Source organism: Pipra filicauda, unplaced genomic scaffold (genome assembly GCF_003945595.2).
Source record: "Pipra filicauda isolate LSUMZ 115617 unplaced genomic scaffold, ASM394559v2 scaffold40_size4127951_pilon, whole genome shotgun sequence".
NCBI lineage: Eukaryota > Metazoa > Chordata > Aves > Passeriformes > Pipridae > Pipra > Pipra filicauda.
In genome coordinates this window covers 1,180,325-1,205,109 of record NW_024104543.1, presented here as the reverse complement: position 1 = coordinate 1,205,109, position 24,785 = coordinate 1,180,325, and the positions used below count along the sequence as shown (strand labels likewise).

Genomic DNA, 24,785 nt, shown 5'->3' with positions numbered 1-24,785 from the left:
GAAATTCTTTGTTTAGAGAGTTCTTATATTATTAGCCTACATATCTCCATATGTGCTTTACAGTCAAAATGTTTCTAAGGGTTTTATTAATGCTATTTTTCATATGCCTTCTACTTGAATGTTCATGTAGTCTGTCTTGGAGGCATGAAATCTAGCTATAAAGACAAAAGATGGGAGAAAATAATTTAGTTTATGTGTTCTTTTAAAAATAGCCTAAGCATGTTAACCAGCTTATTATAATGTCACTATTTTAAAGCTTAGTATCCTAGGAAATCCTAGAGCACAGGAAGCATGGACTGAATCCCCCTAGCAAGAGGGAACCTTTTACAAGAAAATGGACTTTAAACAAGGTTTCAATATTATGCATGCTGTGCCTTCAGAGGAGAAATCAAAAAAACCAGGAGAGGCCTTTTCTCTGAGAGTTTGCTTTTTTATTTAATGAGGGATCTCTTCAAAGAGAATGTGATAGTCATTCCTGGAGGGCATGGTTTGGTGAGCAGGAATGCAGGTGAAACTGTATTGTGCATCAAAAAAGCAGGTGATGAGTTTGCTTTGTATTTCATCTCATGATTTTACCAACCTACACAAGTATGTATTTCGGGGTGGAGGACATTTCCACGTACAACAGAAGTTCGAACAGCTGAAACTCAGCATGGATATGGTGCCCATAGACCTCATTTTGGTGCCAGGAAAATAAAAATGTGTTTTGAAAGTCAATACCTATTGCTTCATATGCTTGATTTATAGGCACAAATTTGTGATTCAAATTTGCATTTTTTAACTATACATATTTTAATATGTGTGTACCTCAAGGTAAAAAAGAGCATGGATTGGATGGAATTTTAATAGTGCTTTTTAAGAATTTCTAAGTTCAACTTTAAATTTAACTTTTCAATAGTATTTTGCATTTACTGTATCTGAAAGACATAAACTGAATTACAGGATGGTATATCTCACAAATGTAATTACAGTTTCAACTTGATTTAATTAATATCCCAATATAACCTTCACACAGTTGTAGATCTACACTGTACAGACACATGGAATTGTAACTGGTTAGGAGTTTGGATCTACAGTTATATGTTCTGCTGTCCAGATAAATGCTTGCGGCAGCAGATGTTGGCACATCTGTTATACCTCCCCATTTCAATTGGCTGCCTGGGTGTTTAGAAAGTGCTGATGAGGCAAATAAATCTTCTGACATGTTTCAAGCCCAAAGCAGTCAGGCAGAAGTAACAATGATGTTTACAGAGCCAAGTACTGGACAGTAACATTTTGAAATACAGCAAATATAAAGTATGATTTTACCTACAGTAGGTGAAGTTTATTGTGTTGTATTGTTTTAATTTATTATTGAATTTATTGTATCATGAAAGCTCACTATGCCACATGATTCTCAACTGATTTGAACTGCAGCTATGACAACCCATAAACTCCTGGGGTTTTGTCTAGAAAAAGGCGCTTGCTGCCATTTTGAAACAACTCTAAGCTATGAAGGGGCTCTTTATTGAATTCAACTGCATTGGTAATCAGAAACATATGTTTTTTGGAAGAGTAATAGTGATCTTCTAGGGACCTGAAGTTCCTGGTCTTGTTAGAATTCTCACTTTCAACAGGTTTTCTTCTACCCATTGAAGCATGTCAGATTTGAATGTTTTTGTACCATTAGGGCCAGGAAAACTCCAAAGTATCAAAGAGGACATTCACGGACAGAGAAGGATATATCTGATAGTCTCAAGTGCAGAGACTGATTTCTAAGTACGTAGAACGTTTGTAGGTGTTGGATCCCCTTCAGTCCTTAATTTCCAACACGACAAATGATAAACAGAAATGTAGAAGTCACTGTAAAGATTTTAACACTGATGTCATCACCTCTAAATTTTCCAAGTTGCTTTCAATTACCCCTATTTGAGGCAAGTCCAGAAATTGCAGAGACCCTATTGAAGAGGGTCAAAGAAGTGGATGCTGATTATACAGCAGATATAATTATAGTTGGTATGTTTTGCAGTATACAGTCTACAACTTCTCAAAACAACTGTTCTAGGCTTTGACTACCCTCATGGTAAGAAGCACTTCCCTAAATATCTAGTTAGAATTTCTGAGTAGCAACTCATGTCTCTTGTCTCATGTGGCTGTCACAGTGCGCCTCAAGGAGGAGTCTGATTCTGACTTCTCTGGACTCTTGCCTTCAGTATACCTGAAAGAAGCAATAAGATCTCCTTACTAAGAAGGTAACTTCTCTTCAAAATGCTAACCAAATGCAATTCTCCCAGCTTCCCCTTGTAGGAGATGTACTCCAGCTCCCTAATTAGGTAATGGACTTCTAGCCAGACATGGAGTGCTGTATTCCTACCTGATAACCAAGAGAAGGTCCATTCCAACATTTTATGTCAGAGCCACTGTCATTGGAAAACAGATTGGAGAACAGATTCTGGAAAGTGTCAACAGAAAAAAAAATTGGACTGGTAAAGTTTGAGGGGTTTCTTCTCCCCACCCTCAAGGAGCTCTAACCAAGGATTCCTTAGGTGTATCTCTGATTTTTCAAAGTTGAAAGCCAAAGAGTTTTAATATGGGGGTCAGAATAGGAGCTTTAATGAAAAATCAGTTTTTTACCCCTTCAAATACTTGTAATAATATATATATTTCTTTTATGTTTTGTTATAATTGTCCAAATGTAAAGTACTCTGTTAGTACTGCGAGCCAATGTGACAATTTTGTATATTTACACACACTGTACAATAGAATAGCTACTACTTCAGTCTGCTTATCTCATTTTACCAAAAGGTTCAGTTTCTGCCTTGTCTGTGATATTTCCACTTACTTTGTTTAATGAGAAGAAAGTGAGTATATATGATCTCATCATCACGGCCAGTCTTCACGAACGAAGATCCGGGAAAGGTCTCCACCCACATTTGTTACAAGCGCGCTGGTGATACAGGGCTTTGCAAATGCAGGTAAGGCCTTTGAGCCTGCGCAATGGATTTTTTTAGGTGAGACACAGTGTGCACTGAACTGAGCCCACCCTTTAATCCTAAGGTTCATCTGCCGGGGCCAAGTGAGCTTGGACGGTGGCAGCAAGGTCCTCAGGATGTAGGTTTGTTTAGAGTGACCTTCTCTTAGATGGATGGCTTTACAGGGCTGATGAACTCCATCTACCTGGGTTTAGAGTTATCCTTGTGTGTTCCGGGGCTCCCCTCTCATCTCCCATGATGGCACTGTCCGCATAGGCGAAGCTCCCATTTTCTCGCTCCTTTCCGCGCCCGATGATCTAAGATTAGTGAAAAGGAAACCCTTTGCGGCATATTATCATCTAGCTAATTATACTTTAACCTCCTCTTGTATCCTTGCAAATTCACACTTCTGTTGAGTGAAAAACCAATAGTGAGAACTGAAGTTGACTGCTGAGAAATACTACATATAAGCAGTTCATCATGGATCTCTCTACTCAGAAAGCAAGAATTCATGCTTTTCTCAAGTACAAAGCATACCAGAAGGGGTGTTGTGTCTCAAGCAGGAGAAAACATGTATGCATATATGTTGTAGGAAAATATGTGCATGCAGTTAAGTCATCATGGCTAGGCTTCGCGAATGAAGATTTGGCTCTACCCACATTTGCTACAAGTGCGCTGGTGGCTAAAAAGGCCAATGCGAGATAGACAGGTTCAGTTGCAAAAGGCACAGCAGAAAGACTCCCTAGGTGGTATCAAAAAGACACGGTTCTTTCTGTGTTGTCTTTTCTCCTCGAGAGTGATCCTGCATGCTTTCTCAAAAGCATCAGCAGCGTTATAGATGGTGTGTCTCCAGACCTCCCAATTGGAGGCCAGAGTAGACCAGTTATGTTGATCAATATGGCCAAGGCTGAGATGTTGTTTCAGGGAGTCCTTGTATCTCCTCTTCAGGGCTCCTCTCTTGTGGCAGCCGGTGGCAAGTTCACCATAAAGCAAGATCTTAGGGAGGCGGTGGTCCTTCATCCTTGAGACGTGTCCTGCCCAATGCAGTTGTGTTCTCAGCAGCATGGCCTCAATACTCGTAACTGCTGCTTGTTCTAAATAGACATATTAGTCACATAATCTGACCAGTGGATGTTTCGGATTCTACAGAGACAGCGTTGATGGAAGTGTTCTAGGAGTCGCAGGTGGTGGTGGTAAATGACCCAAGATTCAGATCCATATAAAAGGTAGACAGCAGAATGGCTCTGTAAACACTGATCTTCGTACTTTTCTTCAAGTGTTTATTTCGCCAAACTCTTTTATGGAGTTTTCCAAAAGCACTGTATGCCTTTGCTAACCTGTTGTCTATCTCTCCATCAATCTTACCGTCTGAGGAGATGAGGCTACTTAGGTAATTAAACTGCTGGACTGATTTGAACTCTGATTGACCAATGGTAATTATGGGGATGATGGAAGACTTCCTGAGGTGCAGGTTGATAGAAAACTTTTATTTTCTTTAAGCTGACTTCCAGCCCAAAGAACTCAGCAGTGTCTGCAAAGCAGGATGTTAAACGCTGCAGAGCTGCTCCTGTGTGAGCAATGAGAGCATCATCGTCAGCATAAAGCAGCTCCTGGACAAGATGCTTTAAGGTCTTAGTGTGGACCTTCAGTCGCCTTAGGTTGAAAAGGCTTCCATCAGTATGATATCGAATGTAGATACCGTCCTGATCATCAAGGTCTGCCATGGTCCTTTGGAGCAACGTGCTGAAAAAGATTGTGAATAGGATTGGTGCAAGAATGCAACCTTGTTTCACAGCACTGGTTATTAGAAAGGGCTCACAAAGTGCATTGCCATATCTGACTTGGCTGTGCTGATCCTCATGGAGTGAGATGATCATTTTAAGGAACTTGGGGGGACATCCTAGACGTTCCAAAATCTGCCATAGACCTTTTCTGCTCACAGTATCAAAAGTCTCGGTGAGATCAACAAAGGTTACATAGAGACCTTTGTTCTGTTTCCTACACTGCTCTTGCAGTTGTCTGAGAACAAATACCATGTCTGTGGTACTCCTGTTGGCTCTGAAACCACACTGACTTTCAGGTAGAATTCCATTTGCTATAGCGGGTATTAATCTGTTCAAAAGTATTCTTGCCAGGATTTTGCCAGCAATGGAGAGCAGAGTAATACCACGGTAATTTGAGCAGTCAGATTTATCTCCCTTCTTCTTGTATAAAGTGATGATGACTGCATCACGAAGGTCTGATGGTAGTTCACCTAGTTCCCAACAGCACACCACAAACTCGTGAAATTTAGCATGGAGTGCTTGGCCCCCGTGTTTCCAGACTTCAGGTGGAATTCCATCAACCCCAGCTGCCTTGCCAGTTTTCACCATGCAGTTAAGTACTTCTAATAAGTTAGCATCCATACTACACCATGGGAAAAGAACAGAAATAAAGAGGATGAATATGAAGGTGGAAGAATTAGGGAGAAAAGTGATACCATGACTTATTTGAAATAAGAAAGTGGCTATTTTACTTTCCAGTAAGTTTGATCATCCAGTGTGTCAGACCTGTCATCTTCAGCCACCAGAAGAGAGAAGAGAGTGAGCTCTCTTATCTCTGCCTTATTTATATGTTGTGTTACGCTAAAGGATGATATGGAATACTTCCTTAGATTTCTGACCCCCATTGCTAAGGAAGACCTAAAAAATCCAAAAGCCAACCCACTACATTCAGACAATGGGGAAAATGGTTTTTATTAGCATTTTGGATATTTTGTCTTTAATACTTCCCATAAGGGTTGATTTTGGGATTTGTATTGTTGACAGGAATATGAAGATTTGGTATTATGCATGCTAGCTAAGGGGGAAAACTCAGCTTTGATTGGAGGTTTGTGAACTTCCTGGAGGATAGACTGTCAGCTATTGAGCCTTTAGCAGCCAGGAAGCCTGTAATCTGTAAAGGATATCTTTTTTCCTCTTTGACTTCCACGTGAAATACACTCACTGTAAACTCCACTATGTGTCATCAAGCTAAAATATCCTGTAAATGCAAATCAGACAGGCCACACAAGGCTTGCCAGGCCCACAGAATTAAAAATTGTATTTATCTCATTGCCATATGCTTAGACTCTTCCTCCCACTGCAGTGCTGAATTTGTTCACAGCACAGTGATCAAAAGTTTCTCACATTTCTAGTCCAGCTCCATTGTTCATCCAGCCCAACCCATTCCCCCATCTGCTCTGTGACCGCTGTCTGCTCCCTGTCCTCACCTGATGGGAGTCTCAGCTGACACCATGGTGTCTTCCTCCTCGCACTCATGGCCTTCAGACTGTTACTGATCATCAAACATCAGACTGCTGAATATGCACTGGCAGGCATACCATGCCTCAAGTTACTTCATTGTTTGATTTTTTTTATGTAGAAGTGTTGCACACACCAAAAATTTTCACTCCAGACCTGCAGGATAAGAAGGAAATCCCACATCCAATGGAGCTTCTTTATTATCAAAGGGTTCATCAGCTACAGAGCCAAACTCTGTTCTCACAATTGCAATATAATATTTCATTAATAGGTACCTATATGCACCTATATATTTTTATTTTTTTTTTTACCACTGCTATCATTGTCTACAGCATCTTGCTGTCCCAGACCATTCTATGTCTGGACACAAAACAGCATGTGGCTCTAAGTGTAGCTATAAAGCAGGGTTTGGCAGGAAAGTGATTTTGTTTTTAAGTATTTCTCATTCTACATTATATTTGGTTTTGGTTGGATTATGCATTTGAGAAATGCTTGCTGATAATTGTCCTTTCTGCTTTGATGTAAACGAATCTTGTGTCAGAGATTCCTAACTCTAAACCAGACTTTAAAAAATGAGGATTAAATTTAGCTTATAAGGTAGAGCCTGCACCCCTTGAACTGAGCATTGATTCTTCCCACTATGTGGAATGGAGATGACCCTCTGTTTCTTTGTGGTAAGCTACAAACCAGATCCATTCTGGCAAATCTGACACCCGATGTGATTTGTCCTTTTCGATGCTCTTTATGTGACGTCAGGACAGTCTTCTGTCAAAATTGATAAGTGAGAAGACAGTGGGGAATGTAATTTTATTTGTAACAGCACAGCTGCCAGCAGTTCCAACTTGTTTACATCTGGGCTGGCTCTGTCTTGCTCCATAGCTTTTCTATTTTCATCCAAATAGCCCCAAGTACATTGTGGTTGTGCCTGTCTGTGTAAAATCTGAATAACAGAACATACTGGGACTGTTAGAGAGAGGGGAAAAGAACTTAATTTCTTTAGGTTATTTTCACAACTTGAGAATGTTGTCAAAGCGAAACCTTGAATTCTACCAAATCTCCATAGGCATTTGCAGAATGGGTTCTAAATGGGTTCTGAAACTGAACTGTAATCTGCTAAAATCCTGCAGCACTGGTTACTTTCCATGGTGAAGGTACTAGAAGAGTTGCTTTGCTTCTATGATGGAAGCATTGGTTTTTTGATGGAAGAGGACAGTGTTTGTAAATTAAATCCCCTACAAACTTTTAAATACAAGTTTATTCATTGTGAAAAGAATGCAATGGGGCCCTGCAGTGACCTGTGAAGGAGAAGGCCATTTCATTGCACTTTGTTTCACGCTGAATACTTCTGCAACATAGCCTACAATTAGCCTGTGTTACATAGACATTAACGTATTTCCTGGAAAGTCCCTTTGACAGGAGAGCATAACTCTTGATGGCATTAGAATAGTTCTCAGGTCTAGGATGCCTTTGTTTGCCTGTGGTATTATTTGCTTTCAGTCTGGCAGTCCCAGAATCCCAGGTGGTTTTGATCTTTTTTTATTGGCACACGTAACAAAGCTGTAGTGATAAGCATTTCCTCTGTATAGTCTCTCCTGTGAGCTGTTTCTGTACAGTAGCTCACCCTAAACAATCAATTGTCATGGAGGTAAAGTGAGAGAAGGGGTTTATGTTTGACTGATCTATCTTATGACAGATGAGCTCTTCTAGCAAACTGAAAATTCTTGTTTCCTTTTACCATTTCCCTTTTTGCAGTTATTAATAAATAGTTAGTCTTCTATGTGGTTTGTCACTAAAAGGTAGTAGAGTCCAGAGATGGCTGTAAATGTCACTGCTCTGGTTCTGTGAATTGTGGTCATCTGACAGTTTTGCTTTCTCATTATAAGCATATAACCTGTCACTGTCTTTTCAAGATTTGTAATCATGCTCTTAAATGAATTGTTTGGTGATTGTCAGGAAAGACTCTCTGCAGTGAGAGAGTCACCCACCTCAAGCCTGAAAGCAAAATACCTACCTTAGTATGAAATTACTTTGTTAAATGTACAGTGGAAGCACCACAGACTCTCTTCATCTAAACAGAGATAAGTAACCCATAAGAAAAAAAAATCATCATATTTAAAATAGATTGTTTTGATGACTTCTGCTAATGCTAGGACTTACACCTCTTTTTTTTCTGAGTTTCCACAAATTACTTCTTGTCACCCTTAAAGACATAAATTCTAAACAAAGCAGAGCTAACAGTGTTGGCAGCATCATTTGGCTAGTGTGAAATGTGATACCTGTTTGAAACAGTGTGTCTGTTTTAAGTGGTGCAGTTTTACACATTGTACACACTCTGATCATTTGTACACGACAGTCACAACTCCTGCATGGTACAAACTCAGAGGTGAAATAAACTGTGCTTTAGAATGAAGTCTAAAGAACCACTTTATCCTGCTGATGATACTTTTTTATTTTTTGTTACAAGCCCAGGCTGTCATTTCCTGTTTTACCCGCACTCTCATTTGCAACATATGAGTTTATGTAACATGTAATACCATTCTCATCACTTCTGAATTTGAGAATAACTTTTCTTTTTATTAGCTCCACTGCTAGCTCTCTACCCTCCTAGGGCTTCATTAGATTGAACCATTCCTGTATGAAGAGTGAAGATTCTGTTCACATTATTTATTTTTATTTTCACAAGTAGAATTACTTGCCAGTGATGATGAGTGTGTGGCATTATGAAGATTAAATATTACAGAAGGTAGCAGTGTATATGACCATTGATTTGGAAGCCTGAAAAAGGCAATCATGTGGAGGAAGAGGCCAAGAAAGTGAATGCTATTAGCAAGATGCTGCTGCGTGCTTGGCTGTTCGAAGCTCTACCTGATAATGATCCAAATGCTTACGTCACTGCCAGGGACAAGAACTGGCAAGAGTTGGGATTCCTAACACAGTTATGAGACTGAGATCAAGCTTTACTTGATTTCCATAGTTTACAGAAACCACTAGCAAGAGGTTGATAAAATTGATCTGACTTTATAGGACAACCTTCCTGTAGTAACCCTGACAGAAAGTATGAAAAGCAGCCAAAATTCAGCTATGCGTATAAACTGGAGATAGATTTCACTCATAAAGATGGAGAAATAAGATGATACTGAAGAAAGGATCTTAATTTTAAGGTGTGTATAGTCCCTGTAGTCCCTGAGCACTTCTATTTGATGCCTCAGAAGAGTGACACTAGCTCAGATGAATGAGGATTTTTTTTTTCGGTGTAACTGGTTTATTAAAGTAAGTCAGACTTTAATGTACTTTCTCAGTTAATTCTTCATTGAACTATTCTGTAAGTACTCCGTTCTTGGCCTTCTGTGCTTCATTCATTCTGTCAATTATACCATTAGCAAGATGAACATTAAAAGCAGCTTCTCAGCTATTACTACAGGTAAAAAGGAAAAGTAAAGATAAAAGTAACTACTTTTCTCTTATATTGCTGTATTATCTTGGTTTTGTTTTATCTTTTTCTTAAAATTTATGCTAAATACTATGGTCCTCCACCTTGTATCATCAGATATTGGGCCCCTCATTGCATTCAATAAGCCTTGATTTCTTCTCAAAGTGCAGTCAAGGCTATGGCACAGAATAACTTGCCTTGCACAAAGACACTGCTTTACAAGAGCTTCTGAGAGAAACTGAGGAAAACAATGTCATAATCATAAAAGTTGTCAGCTAAACCTTGGTTTATTTTAGCCTTTGCAAACTCTTAGGTCATCCTACTATGAAGTAAATTATGTAAAGATTTTGGAGCTCTGCCTCGTAGTAGTCTGTGGAGGGGCAGAACATAAAGGTGTTTCACCTCACACCTGAGGTTGTTTCAAAGTCTGCACATGACCACTTATTTAGCAATGGGCAGTAATTCACTAATTGGCGATAATTGCATTGTTCTGGGTGGCTATGAAGTTAACCTTTTTTTCCCCTTGATGTTGCAATAATATCAGCTAGTAACAACTGTAATCTGGTTTTTGTCCAAGAGGTACTAATAATCCTCCTCTGGTACAGAAAAATTCCTGAACAGACAGACATGGCCATAGACTGCATTTCTTGGACAGTTTTTGCCTTAGAAAACATTACAGTACTGTGGGCTTTGTAGATGGAACTTGTCAGCCATCTTTCATACATTTTAGTATTTAAATAAAACATATCTGAATTGCATTGTTTGTTTCACCACACAAGGAGTTTTCCAGACTGGCAGCATTTTATCTTTCTGTGGGTGCAGCAGGAATGCTTCTCCAGTATGCTGTGATGATTTCCTTTTCTAAAAACTGTGTATGTACTGTTGTGTTGATTCCTAATTTAAAACATGTCTTTCATACTTGTAAATAGCAAAGCTTCCCTTCTCCTTTCTGTCTTTTTTTTTTATCCCCCATTCAGGAGAGTTGTTTAAAGGGAAGAGGGAAGAAAGGACACTGTTTTGGTTTTACAGGCTAGACTATACTGATCTTTTCCTCTAAAGATAAAGGAGCTAAATGAGATGAGCAGATGCTAGTTAGTGCTGAGATATTAAATAGTTAACTGTATCACAAACTGAAAATGTTTAGGATCATCTGTCTTACCATGTAACAAGAATATAAACCTTGAACTATGAATCACAGGTTCTGTTGCACTGGAGAGTAACACTAATTAAAATTAATTTGTTTTTTGAATGTATCTCAATGGTGAGATGATATTTTCATCGTGGTGAGGACTTAAGTGTTAACTGATCACACATTGTCCATTTCGGAAAAATACTGTAGTGTTTTGATTCCATTCTGCCCCTTCTAATGGTGTTACCACAGTTCGTGGAACTCATTACTCTGATATACTGTACGGGTGAAGAAAACTCAGTAGCTATGACAATTTTGGTCCTTTTAGTGGGTGCAAAAATTGCTATAAAGGCAGATGGGGAATATTAAAAGGATGTGGAATATTTATAGTATTTCTACAGTGCCTTTCAAACATTCTGCATTTATTCTTTTATGTGCTGCTACTCTGGTAGTGTTTGCATTGTTTTCTGCCTACAGGTAGTGAAAACAAGTCATGAAAAGTTACATGAGGTGACTGCACCAAAGCAGTTACAATTGAATGGGGAATAAGGACTTGAAATCAACATGCTTCTGGAAACCTGCTAAATAAACCCTGTTTTATGAGGCAAGATCTTACTAATTTAAAAAAAAAATTGTGATGAATTTGAGAAGGTAGGGAAATTTCCCCTCCTCATTGTATCACATCATCCAGGGAAGAATCTCAAACATATGCTCAGTAATCTCAAATACACCAAATGATTTTTCAAAAATTTTAGATGTCTTGATCTTATGACTAGTTACTTATATCGATAAGTTCATCCTCATTTCTTATTAAAGGGTTCCAATCTGGAAATGGGTCATTGTGTTTCCATACACTAAGAAATTGCGAAGGGGATTGGCACATTTCCTTGTCAGCATAGTTTCAGGAGACTCCCAGTCCTAGATGTGTGTTTGGACATGAGGTGACCAAGTGTAGAGTTTACCTTTTTCATACTGCAAAATAATGTTGAATAACTGAATGGCTTTAATTAGTTATACTGATCTACAGTTCATACAGTAAACTAGTTTTCCTGAATTTCATGACAAGTCATCAGTGGACAAAAATGAAAAATGGACATAGAGTGAGATGACACAACATTATACTGTCTAGCAACTGGACTCTAAACCCTTTAGATTAGAGCTGGGGCAGTGTTTGTTTCATTAAACCTCCATTGCATTAGAGAAGCCCAGGAGTTACAGTTCCATGCAATGTCTTCACTAACTGTGAATATGGTAGGTCAAATTCAACAAAAATAATATTAACACAGAGAGTGTCAAGGCTTCCCTGAACCGTTCCCTGAAAGTTCCAGGGCAAGCGACACATTAGATCTCAAGTTTATTATGAGTTTCGAAGCCACCCTGTTGCCTCCAAACACTGGAAGTTCTTGTATGGGCTTTGAGAGTCTCCTACCTTGGGAAGAGTATGTCCTGCTGTTCATTGCCACTAATTTGTATTGAGCTCTAATTTCTTGTTTGCCTTATTTCTTACCCATACAAAAACTTCTTCTCGTCACACAGAAGTGTGAGGGGGCAGGCAAGACAACGAATCAGAGGATGAGAGAGAGGAAGGAGAACAAAGTGGCAGCAATAATAGGTTATTTCAGCAGTGCTCAGCTGTCTGTGTGTTTCATACAGAGTGAAGCAGTCACTTTAGTAGATGAGACTTTCTGATTACCGGACAGTAATTTCTTTACAGATTTCTATAGGTGAGATAACAGGATGGGTTATAAAGTGAGAGTAAAAGGAAAGTGATGTGGGGGCTGTATGAACATGGGCACTTAATAAGAATGGAAACATTTGGTGGGAAAGGGGAGAAAATGGTGAGTGAGGCTACTGTGTGTGAAATATGGGTTAAGGGTCCCTTAGGGAAAGAGTGAACTGAGATGGTTTTGAAGATGAGAATGGAAGGATTCTGTTGGTAGAGAGAAGTGTTGGGATGGGATGGTTTGAATGGAGGTGGGAGGGAATGACAGAGCTCAACCACCCTTTAAATGGAGTGTTGAACAGGGAGTAGCTAATACTGACAGAAAGTGGGGAGGGATTCAAAGATCTTAGTAGACACCATTGGTAGAGTGGCCAACAAATCAAAATGTGGCAGAGTAAGTTTTCCGTGTGTGCAGTTATTCCAGCACATGGTCACCAGGTGAAGAACTCTTGTCAACATCTGTGCACAGTGAGAAGAAACCTTACCAACTTCCCTCTTAGGTTGTAGTCTGTTTTCCAGTGTGGAGGGAAAATGTGAAAAGTTCAGAGTTCTTCTTCCCTGTAAAAGACTGATCATGGAAGAGTTCATGGTCTCTTTTGTACCAGACCATCATCTTTACTCTGTGTAATCTAGCTCTTAGTAGAAAGACCCACTTTAACTGCTAACTTTTACAAGGTCTCCTTTAATAGCATTTAACCTTTTTTCAGCAATTCTGGAAAGCCAACAACCCACTTGCTGATGTTTATAATTTACTCTTCTAACACTTGAGAGAAATGACAGTAGTAACCTAGTCTTCCTCCACAAAGAGGTGACAGCTGATTGTTTGGTCTTATGTGTCCTGAGGCTGATAGCCTGTAAACTGCTTTTCCATCATTGAAGAATGTCAGCCTTTGGCCAGGAGCTACAGGCTACAGCCACTCCTCCATCACTTTAGAGGATGATCAATATAACCAGTTTCAAACCTTCAGAAGCATGATCTGCACCTCTTTGTTCTTTTTTCCCATGTCTGAAGAAATTAGCTACTTTGGAAATTTTCATCCAAGTCTTTCAAGAGAGGGTAGTCCTTATTCTAGTTTCCACGTTTGTCTTTTAACCAAATAATTTTTGGCAAAACCCTTTAAAGTGTTGCCTAAACTGTGGCAATACACTGAATTTTTATACTGCCCAAACAGAGAAAAGAAGCAACAAATCAAAGAGTTAGCAATTTGGCATTGATTTCTGTCACTTGGCAGTAGAATACTCTTCGTGTTGAGAGGCGGCTGCCCCAGTGTGCCCAAAAGACAGGGAGGCTATCATCTCCTGAGCTCTCTCTTCAGTCCTTCTCCTCCCACCATCTGTCTGTCAGCACTATTCATGAATATCCAAATATTGTTTCTGGTAGATTTTTTAAATGCTGAGTTTTGAAGACCGTCAGTTCAGTCCCTACATACACACTGACAAAACCAAAGAGAAGGCGTCTGTGTGTGTGCGCACACGTGTGCACATATCTAAAGGGATTTCAGAGAAGGAAGTTACATTCTTACAAATGTACTGCTGCCAAACTTACTGTTTCTTCTGTTAAAAGCCATTAGTGAGAGAGACCTTGACAAATTAAAGGACTGGGCAATCAGCAACCATATGAAGTTCAACAAGGGAAAGTGACGGATTCTGTGCCTGGGATGGGCCAACCCTGGTTGTTCATATAGACGGGGGAATGAGATGCTGGAAAGCAGTGCCACAGAAAGGGACCTGGGGGTCCTGATCAATGGCAAGTTGAATATAAGTCAGCAGTGCCCTGGCAGCCACTGGGGCCAACCACGTCCTGGAGGCCATCAGGCAAAGCATCGCCAGCCAGTCAAGTGTCTAAAGGAGAGCAATGAAGACGGTGAAGAAAGGCCTTGAGGGGAAGCCGAAGAGCGGCTGAGGTCACTTGGTCTGTTCAGCCTGGAGAAGAGGAATCTGAGGGGAGACCTCATTGCAGTCTACAGCTTCCTTGTGAGGGGAAAAGGAGGGGCAGACACTAATCTCTTCTCTGTGGTGACCAGTGACAGGACCCAAGGGAATGGCTTGAGGTTGTATCAGGTGATGTTTAGGTTAGATGTTAGAAAAAGATTCTTCCCCCAGAGGGTGGTTGGGTACTGGAACAGGCTCCCTAGGGAAGTGGTCCCAGCACCAAGCCTGACAGAGTTCAAGAAGCATTTGTACAATACTTTCGGGCACATGGTGTGACTCTTGGGGATGGTCCTGTGCAGGGCTAAGAGTTGGACTCAATAATCCCTGTGGGTCCCTTCCAACTCAGCATATTATGTGATTCTGTGGTTCTGTGAAAAAAACTCCCACACTAAAAAGCATCTGTCACAAAATACGTCAATTGTATTTGACCATGATGGTCCAGGTTCTCTAGTGTCTCAGTTGCCGCTTATCTGTTGTAATTGTTTCAGATGTTTTTGTTACACAGAGTTAAATATGATACTTGTGGGCTTTTGCTCTTAGAGATGATTTAATATTTTATGCAAAGTGTTTTTGAATTTTCCAAAGATGTCTTTTCAACCCTGGTTTGTTTGCTTGTGACCAGGATATCATGTTTCTGGTTAAAAAGACGATGCTGTGAGGTTAGTAGTGCAGATGTACCGTGGGCAAAATGCAATTATCTGGAATGACTTCCAATGAAAAGCAAGAGACCTCATCCAACTTCTCCCTCATGCTGAATGAGATATTATTTGAGTATGTACTTGCATCTAGACTGAAAAATATGAAATGGTTATTGGGCTTTTCACATAAAGTACCAGTATCTGAGTGTTAGGTATCTACACCTTCTAAGTGGCCACAGCCGTGCACAGTCATCAGACTCCACCCCATTTAGTCATTTAGGAAAGAGGTAATCCAAGAACACCGAGTACTGATCTCAGCTCTAAACTCTGCTACCAGAATGGAGAAACAAAAGCCGTGGTAGCCCAGGTACTATGAGCAGCCAGGGCTGTTGCATCCCAGTCAGAGGGTGTTAGTCACTGATACTTGTCATCAGCTGGTTCCCAGAGACAATTTTAGCAAATCTCTTGGACTCCCAGGATGAAGCCTGTTGGGTCATCCTCATTGTCCTTTGTTCTTTCATGCCCTAAATGGTTAAATTATTCTACTCATTGAGCCAGTACACTGATAGGATTCAGTTTGTTTGCAGCCTGAAACATTGGTACAGCTTTGCAGTAACATTTTGAAATAAATCATCCGTGAGAACTTCAAGGTTGTTCCCATGCAAAGAAATTGTGTTCAAAGCAGTCCGTGGGGCCCCTGTCCAACCTTAATGTGGGGATACAGGAGGTTGTGCCAGCAGGACAGTGATAGTGGATTTCTGCTTGTGCACAGATCCTCATTTGCCTTGATTTAAAGGTCCCAGTTTCAGTCTTTTATGGTGTATTTAGGTTTCCTTATAGGCCTCCACGGGACCACAAGCTTCTCTATTCCTTAAAAGTATACCTTGTTGCTGTAATTGAAGCCATTTTGTTACTGTAATTTCTCCCTAATATTACAGTTCTAGTCAAGTGTTCTTTCCCTGTGGAGGCATCAATTATTATGGGTTTTGAATAGGCCTCCCTTCAGTACACATACTTTTGCTTCTGATGCCAAAATCAGGTCACTGTAGTTGTTTTCCCTAATAAAACATTATCTTGTGTTTCTTCTTTCAAATCCAATGTGTAATGTGTACTGGTTAATAATTCCACTCTTTACCATGCTACACAAAACTCCTGCCATTTTTAAGAAAAAATGAAGAATACTACAGGCTTTGTGGTTTTTTTCCCTACATTTTCTTACTTTTTGTTAATACATTGAATGTCCAAAGTCCAGGGAGAAGCTTACAGGGTTTGTGCAGGTAGTAAACATACGTAGATTTGTACATTGGTGAGGGGGTAGGGGAGCGAACCACAGCAGTGCACTTTGTGAAAGATGTTCAGCTGAAATGAAAATGTCACGAGGCTCATTGGCTAACCCATGTGTGTGAAGTGCAGGTTCTTCTGTACGTTGTGGCATCTTGACACCTGGTCCCCACAACTCACTGGATTCAGTAGTGAGTCACCACTGCTGTGGCACCCTGTGCCTGTTTGTGGATTAGTCTGCATGACATCTATGGGGATGGGAAGGAACAAACTGTATCACAGACTGAGAACTGAAGCACAGATTGGTCTCTCTTCTTTTATTGCACAGCCTCAGAAGCAGAAACTGTTAAGGTCCAAGTGTCACTTGCAGACTCCCTTTGAATACAAATATCAGCTAAAGTTTCCCATTTGCAACCAAGCTAATACTCTGTGTTATTGGGTTCATTCTGCTTTATTACAATTGTTTTTTTCACAGTGTTCAAGATAAGTGCAGTTTTGCATTTTTTGTGAACAGTTCCTCTAAGAAACCCTAAAGATGCTCAACTCAGATGGATGGATGTAGTAGTTATCAGTGTGCCATCTGCCCTAAAACTTGCACTTTTAATAAGATGCGTCTGCTGGAACAACTGACACTAAAAATATGTTTTCTGCATCACCTCACAATTGAGGAAGATGCCAAGGCTGTTCAGCTCCACAGGAGATTCCTTGAAGGAATCTTCTGTTATCTAACAGCTTCTGCATTGAAGCTACGTCACTAAACTGGCCAAGGAAAGAATTATGGTATTAATGGAAGGCTATGTTTTTGCTTTATGGCACGGATTGCTGTTATAAGGGAGTGGCACTTGTGTGATGGATTGATGGATGTGTAGCCAGTCTGTCTCATATCCTATAAATCAATAGCTGGTGTGGTGGGACTAGAATGACGGGACTAGAATGACTATGCAATCTGTTGTAAGCCAGCTTCAATTATCCAAAAGTCAAAAACCTGCAAAATCGAAGCACAGCTATATTTCTCAAAGTTTGGCCTGTCTTACTGAACAGTTTCTATATAGCTTGAACCTGCAATGTACTGGAATTTCCTTCTTAGTTCTCAGAATAGTTTCCCCCTTAAAGATGCAGACAAAATATTGTGTCTTAAGACTGAGCGGTATGAAGAGGTCATACAGTATGAGGATGTCAGTGGCTTGGTGCTACCCTGTGCTGCACAGTTTTGCCCACCCTTGGTAAGAGCCACCACACAAGCCTGTATATTTTCTTATAGGAGGTGGAGCTGTGCCGTATTGGCAGCCAGGAGAAGCTGGGGCTGACTGTCTGTTACAGAACCGATGATGAGGAGGACACAGGAATCTATGTCAGTGAGGTAAGGACATGACACTGGGGAGGAATATGGGAGATGCTTGTGGTGGAGGGCTAAATGTGCCAGGGAATGTACAAGCAAGTGCTCCGAGACCAGAGTGTAGAAGTGTCAGCCTGCAACCAGCTTATGTCACTCTCAATTAATTTATATTATTAGTTTAAATCATGTTGTCCAAGCAGTGTAGTTATTAAGGTGGGCTTCTTTAGTGTAAGTGCTTTTAATTACAACAACATAGTTAGGGAAGTACAAAGCAGTCTGTGCATAATCTGAATTTTGAAAGAAATGTACCCTTATGATGGAAATCAGGAAGATCTTTAAGGGAGAAAAGTGCCTTCTCCACACCCTGCTTGCATTCTCCCCCTGCTACAGCCTTGGTAATCATAACAGTGGTCAGTCATTATTGTATTATTTTTGCTTTTGTTACAGTTGTGGTACACACTGGCTGGAGAGAGTAGCTTGGGAGATGAATTGTTGGAAAAACAAAAAACAGAATACTGGATACTGAAATGGGATGAACCCTCAGATTTCATTTGCTTCACTCATAAAATGTGGCACAGCGCACAGGGTTTTAGTGTTTCACGGGTCAGTCCACAAGACTTCCAGGAACACTATCTCCCTTTGAGTCTCCAGCCATTCAAAGAGGGGGTTTTTTTGGGTAAAGCAGAACTCTTGTGAGTTCAAGGTCACTGCTGAGTCCAAGCTCACTGGTGATTTTTCTGCATGAACTGTGATCCAAATTTGTCGCTTTTTCAACATGTTGAACCAAATTTGGACATTAAGAAAAGGTTCTTCACTTAAAAGGGTGGTTGGTTCCTGGAGCAGGCTCCCCAGGGAAGTGGTCACAGCACCAAGCCTGACCAAGTTCAAGGAGCAACTGGATGATTCTTTTAGTCATATCATTTAGTTTTAGGTAGTTCTGTGAGGAAAAGGTTGTTGGATTTCATTAACCTTATGGGTCCCTTCCAACTTGAGAAATTATGTGATTCTGTGATTCTAAATTCTGAGTGAAGCTCATGGACAGAGAGGATTGGTAAAGACAATTCTCCTACGTATCAATGAATGGGGATGAAAGCAAGATTGCATGTTCACAGGCCAGTAGCAATGTCAAAGAAGCTGAAAAGCACAGCCTTGGAAAAAGAATGAGGAATTAATATAAATTACCCAGGACTATGTCTTCAACCAGTTGTATAAGCACTGCTGTTAAAGTCTGTTTGACCTTGTGAGGGCAAAGAAAGTTCATGAATCTCTTAATACATTCCAGGATTATATCTGAAATGTTCTGGTTTTCCTACATGGTAGAATTTTTTCAGACCTTTGAAAGTGAATGTAATTATATTGTCTTTCGTACTTGATTGAGCACTTCAGGTTCATTTCTTTTTTCTATGACAATGCACAAGACAAAAATAATATCTGAGATGTAGAAGATGTAACCTGTGAACTAAATGCTCAACTCAAATGTTTGGTTTGAAAAAATACTTATGGCGTGTTGAGGCAAAATAAATTATTTTAGATAACTATCAAATGAAAGGTGATAGATTGAATTGCCCTGCAGCAAACAGTAGGTCATTGCTCAGGGATGAGCTGTAGTGACTTTGATAAACTATCAGTGGAGACCTAAACATCTATTTATTTTAAACTAACTTAAAATTAACTGGTTCAGACTAGGAACGATATGCAGGACCTGTGAGTGATCTATACAATGTGGATCCTTTGGGTTTTTTTAATGTTTCCTTGTGAACTGCAAAATTCCAGAGGAAATAGCAATCAGTAATCAATCAATAGATTGATTACTGAGATAATCATTTAATAATAAGTGTTTCCATGGAAGAAAAAGAATTGTGCTCTTTTCCCAAAGACAGGCTCATTTGTATAGAGGTATCAATTGCTGCAGAAGCACCTCAGTCCATAGTGAACTTTCACAGAAAAGGATCTCTGTCATTAATTTTCAATGCTCTAACAGCTGAAGGTTAATGCCTGGCAGTGGCATAGGAAAGTATTAATCTGAAAATCATATGCTCCCAACCCTTTCACCCTTTCTGTTTTGAGGCCTTTTATCTGAAACAAGCTTATACAATCATTTAAAGAACTGCTGAGTTCATGTGACTCTAAGGGAAACTTCAGCTTGCCTCTGTATGGTGTAAAAATGGTACTTTTTCTAATCATGCAATTGTGCACCTGTTACAATTTCCTGTAAAAATCTTTTCATGTTCAGTTAATGGATATTGTCCTGTGCAGGTTGATCCAAACAGCATTGCTGCCAGAGATGGACGGATCCGTGAAGGAGACCGCATTTTGCAAGTATGTGACAACAGACTCTTCATTAAACTCATTCTTCAGACAAACATGCAGTGCCATCTTCTCTGTGGACTGTTAATGAGGGAAGGAAGTTCTCTTTGTTACTGTGATCGATGAGAAAATCCATGTCTGTCTATTTTTGAACACAAGAGCTGGGAGCTAGAGTGCGTGTACTGAAAAGTGAGACTGATAAACTCGTTCTGGCTTATGCATTTACATCCTATGTCTTTTTTTCCCCCATATTTATTAGAAAATCTCATTTCTACTACGTTCATCTCAGTGTCAAATTCTAAACAGGATCCTGCAGATATGAGTGTCAGAGATTTGCTGCTCATTCACCAATCGCATAAATTTGGGTAAAGCTCATTTCTGCTGAGCATAGATGATAAGAGTTTTCATACAGAAAATGTGCTATTAGAGAAGGATGATCCTGAACATACTTAAGTAGGGAGTTCATTAAGCCTTTGTTAATGTTTTCTTTCCTTCCCCAATAAAACACCCCTTTTCTGAATTGTTTTCTTACCCACCATCCTGGCTTTTTTTTCCCCTTCATTTCTGTTATCTGCTCACTGAAAGAGCTGCCCCGAAGATAGGTTTTTGTGATACAGCATAGCTCCTGTGGGTGAGGGTAGCTGGCTCCTGGCTCTGGAGGAGGGAAATGAACCTGTGCAGAGAGGGAAGTAGCTAGAATGGCAATGGGTTTCCCTTTTTTAACAGACAGTGGATAGTACATTTTTTGCCCTAGTGCAAAATCACAAAACAGCTACCAAAAATCACTAAACAGGAAACTTTTTGCTGTATTGTAACATTTTAATTCAGGTTCTGAGTTGATTACCCTTGCATTTTGACCTTTTTTCACTGACACCCCAGAAGCAGCTCCTGATGATCACAGGTTGCTTTTCTGTAACATAGTCCATGATTGCCCTTCATTAACACATGAGCTTTCAGTTTGTCACAAGATCAGTCTGTTCCTTCCTTCCAGGCTTTTCATTTGTGCAGGAAATGTCTTTGCTGAAACTTGTAGCTGTATCTCTTATCCTAGTTCAGCTTACATCACCTTTTGGAGTGTAGCTACACAACAGGGTCTACCACCTGGCTTGCCAAAGTGGCCCATTATCTGGAGAGGAAATAATAAATTAGATTTTAATGTCAGGGCTCACTCAGGGGCTGCTGGTTTATTCTCTGTGTGGTTGGGACTGTAAAAATATTCACAGGACAATGTTCTCCCCCAGAAGACACAGATGCCACAGTGTGAGGGAAATGAGGTCCTCAGCAGGACTTGGGGTGAAGGGACCACACCAGGTGGTGCACCTAGGAGAGGAAAGTCAGGGCACTGCCTTCTATGTCATTCTGTAAAATACCTACTGAAGAAAGAAAACGGGATATAACGGTATTTTTAACTTTCAAAAATCAGAAAAACACCCCTTTTTTATTCAACCAAGTAGAAACAACTTTCATTCTGACTCTATGTTTGTCAAAATAAGGAACTACTCTATTAAGAGTACTTCCATTTTTTGCTACTTTCCTTGCTTTGTAAAGTTTCTGGGTAGACAGCCAACAGCAGGTCAGGTGAATGTTCTCCAGTTCCTAATGAAATTCATTTCAATTTTGAGTAAAGGCTCTGGGGATGAGAGAAAACGTAGATAATTCTGCCATCCTCTTGTGGACTGGAGCATTACTTTAATGTCAGTGCTGATATATAGCTATGAGTTTGATCATTAAAGTTAACACCCAGAGAGTTATGTGGGGTTTACTTTCATATCTGAAAATACATTGAACCTCTATCTACTCTTATTGATGAGGTAACTCAGAGAAATAGAAGGTGACAGTGCCATTATGGGGGGATTACACTGAGGCTGGGAGAGAGACAGATCCCTGAGCATGGGGGCATTTTCTGTGGGTGACAGGTGGCATTGGTTGAGGGAGATTCTCTCTTTTGTGTATTCCTCACAAAATTACAGTAGGTTTCCTCTCATTTTTGAGGCTGTTAACTGCTCCCTTCTCCTTCTCAGAAATTGCCAACCTTCACAGTTTCCTTAAGCAACTGAAAACTGCCTGAGTATTTTACATGAAATGTTGCAAAGTCAAGGGAAACGTTTTATAAGGACAGTCTTAGTGGCACTTGTCTAAACTTCTGCTATTTTTAGCTGTGAACCTCCAGTCTAAGTGGTGTCCAACAGGGTCAGATGCCGTGGGGCAGGCTGAAGTCCTGTTCATCCCACATGATGGTGCAGCTGAGGCGGGGTGGGCACCTCCACGGGAACAACCTGGCTGCCCTCTCTGGGGTCTGCAAGGAGGAGTTACTCAGCTGATAAGAGTCACTGGAGCGGCCACCATGGCTGGGGATGTTTTGCACAAGATGGAAATCTGCTCCTGAGCCTCTCTGTGGTTGCATCTCTGTTTTTCAGGTTAGAGCAGCACTGTGTTACCTGGGTTGTCTGGTCTCCCAGAGACCACAGCTATGTAAGCTTTGAACTGTCTCAGACATTTCACTCGTTGCCAATTAGGTCATCAGGGTACACTGGAGTTTTCTTTAATCTGAATTTAAGCCGCATTTTGAGTCAGGCCAAACATATATGCAGAAATTTAACTTTCTCTTTCATTTACAACCAGAAGTTTCTGCTACTTTGAAATTGAACCATTAGATTTTTTTTCCCCTCAAGTATTCAGATCCTTCTGTCTTCCGATTTTGTTTTCACCCCTTTTCAAATAGATCAAATTTTTGAGGTTTTGTTGCCACAGTGAGAATAATCCTTCTTGTGCTGTGAAGTGGACAAAATGAAATGTATGTGGGAAATAAGATTTTTATTTGATGCCCTCAATAAAGGGTTTTGGACAATGCAAATTTTGTTTGTTACCATGTAGTGGTGGATGTGGTTGTTTTAATGGACTAACAGATTAGGAGAAAGGTAGCAAGAAAAGCACAGTCTCATGGAAGAACCACTTTTATTTTGATTATCCCCTTGTAAGGGGGATACATATGTTTTGTGTGGTTCTGTCTACTAAGCTGTCTACAGAAATATGAAATGATTAAATGGAGCGGCAATAAGCAGTGGCCTGTAAGTATTGCCTGGTGAGAGATAATACTGTAGCTCTCTAATTGGCTCTCTACCAGAATGCAGTGTGACTGATTTCAGCTGTAGCATTACCAGTCTTGCTTCCACCAGCACTATTATCTCAGAGTGACACTTCCATTACTCTGAACGGAGAAAGATGAACGTCACCTGTCAGGCGCTGGTTAATTGTGTTGCTAGATGTATGTTACCAGGGCGCAGGTTGGACATTTATGAACATAACTGCTTCCTCTGATGTCCACCATCCTTCAACGATCAATACAGCTCTTACAGTAAGCGCATAATTGAGCGAAGGCACTTACCACTGAGGGGCTGAAGATGAGCCCGTTGCACAATTTTCATTGTCCATACATTCAGCACAAATGAGCTGATATCTGCCCTTTATTGTGTGTTGCTTTGTGGAAATAGAAACTAATGTGCTGCTTTCATTTGTTTTCTAGATAAATGGCCAAGATGTCCAGAATCGTGAAGAGGCAGTGGCACTGCTCTCCAGCGAAGAATGCAAGAAAATTGTGTTGCTGGTTGCAAGACCGGAGATGCAGGTTAGACTAAATAGATGCACTGAGCCAGAACCTGGGTTATACCATGCATTCACTGTCACTGTAACTAATGAACTGCCAAGAAATAGGAATGCCAGAGTTACTGACAAAAGGAGCAAACAGATAATTGTGGAGCTTCCCCTGTTTAGCTGGCAAAGAAAATAATATGATATTATTAGGGCTTGTTTTCCCCAAACTAAGCAATTTCTTTTCCAGCAGAGTAAGCAGGTGTATAAATAAAGCTGGCAGGACTAATATGGTATTAGTAAAATATGAAGTAGAACTTGAAAACTATACGTTACTCATTACATGATTCTGATTTATTCAGGGGATAAATTTCCCATACTTACTTTTGTCAGTTTTATCTTTTATGAGAACTTTATAATTTCTATGAACTTACACAAAGCTGTAGCTTGTCACTGGTGAGGTGTCTTTTTATGCTATATGCTTATAAGCAGGCATGTAAATTATTTGTTTATGTGTCAATTATAGGACTTTCACTACAATACCATTCAGCAAACAGGAATCCAATTGGTTTTAAAAAAGCACTTTGGTCACAAAAACGTGCTTCCGTCCTGGGAGATGCATTTTCAAAAGCTTTAGAAACATTTTTATGGTTTTAAAAATAAGATTATGCCAATGTCAAGAATCTTACCATGCCAAGAATTTTTAATATCGCTGCAGGGAGCAGATGTTAGATTCATCATCAGATTAAAGGAGAGGTAGAGTGGTAGAAGACTACTGTTTGTACTTCTCTTTATATTCCATTTGTAGGCCTTTGCAAAGCATAAAGACATTATATTTTCACTGTTCTATCTGCCAGCAATTCAGAGTTGGTTATGTTGCCCTTTGTCTCTCATGCTATTGATCTGACTCAGTCTTGCTAGCTGCATACTCTGTATAAATTAAATTAAGTAAGTGTAATTCAGTGCAACTTGGAATCTCTGCTTGAATAGAGTAGTTATAAAGGAGTCACAACTTCAGCATTCATTTCCTTTATGTTTTTCAAGAATCTAAACAATTCCCATAAAACTGGTGACAAAGTACAGGAAAAAAAAGCCATGCCTCAGTTTATATTGCAAAATTGTAGCCTTCAATTGCAGAATTTTGAAAGAATTTTTTCAACTTATTGTTTTTTAGTAGGGAACAGAAACC

The 24,785-nt window shown here is 40.0% G+C and overlaps 1 protein-coding gene across 2 annotated transcripts in view; it reads left to right on the top strand.

Annotated features, from left to right (window-relative positions):
• The window catches only part of PDZRN4 (PDZ domain containing ring finger 4), a 244,176-nt gene that overhangs the window by 208,495 nt on the left and 10,896 nt on the right, over positions 1-24,785 (top strand). For both annotated transcript variants that reach the window (XM_027711010.2, XM_027711011.2), the window contains 3 exons: positions 17,627-17,725; positions 19,958-20,020; positions 23,532-23,633. In XM_027711010.2, coding sequence (XP_027566811.1) covers positions 17,627-17,725; positions 19,958-20,020; positions 23,532-23,633 — 264 coding nt within the window. The remainder of the gene's footprint in view (positions 1-17,626; positions 17,726-19,957; positions 20,021-23,531; positions 23,634-24,785) is intronic.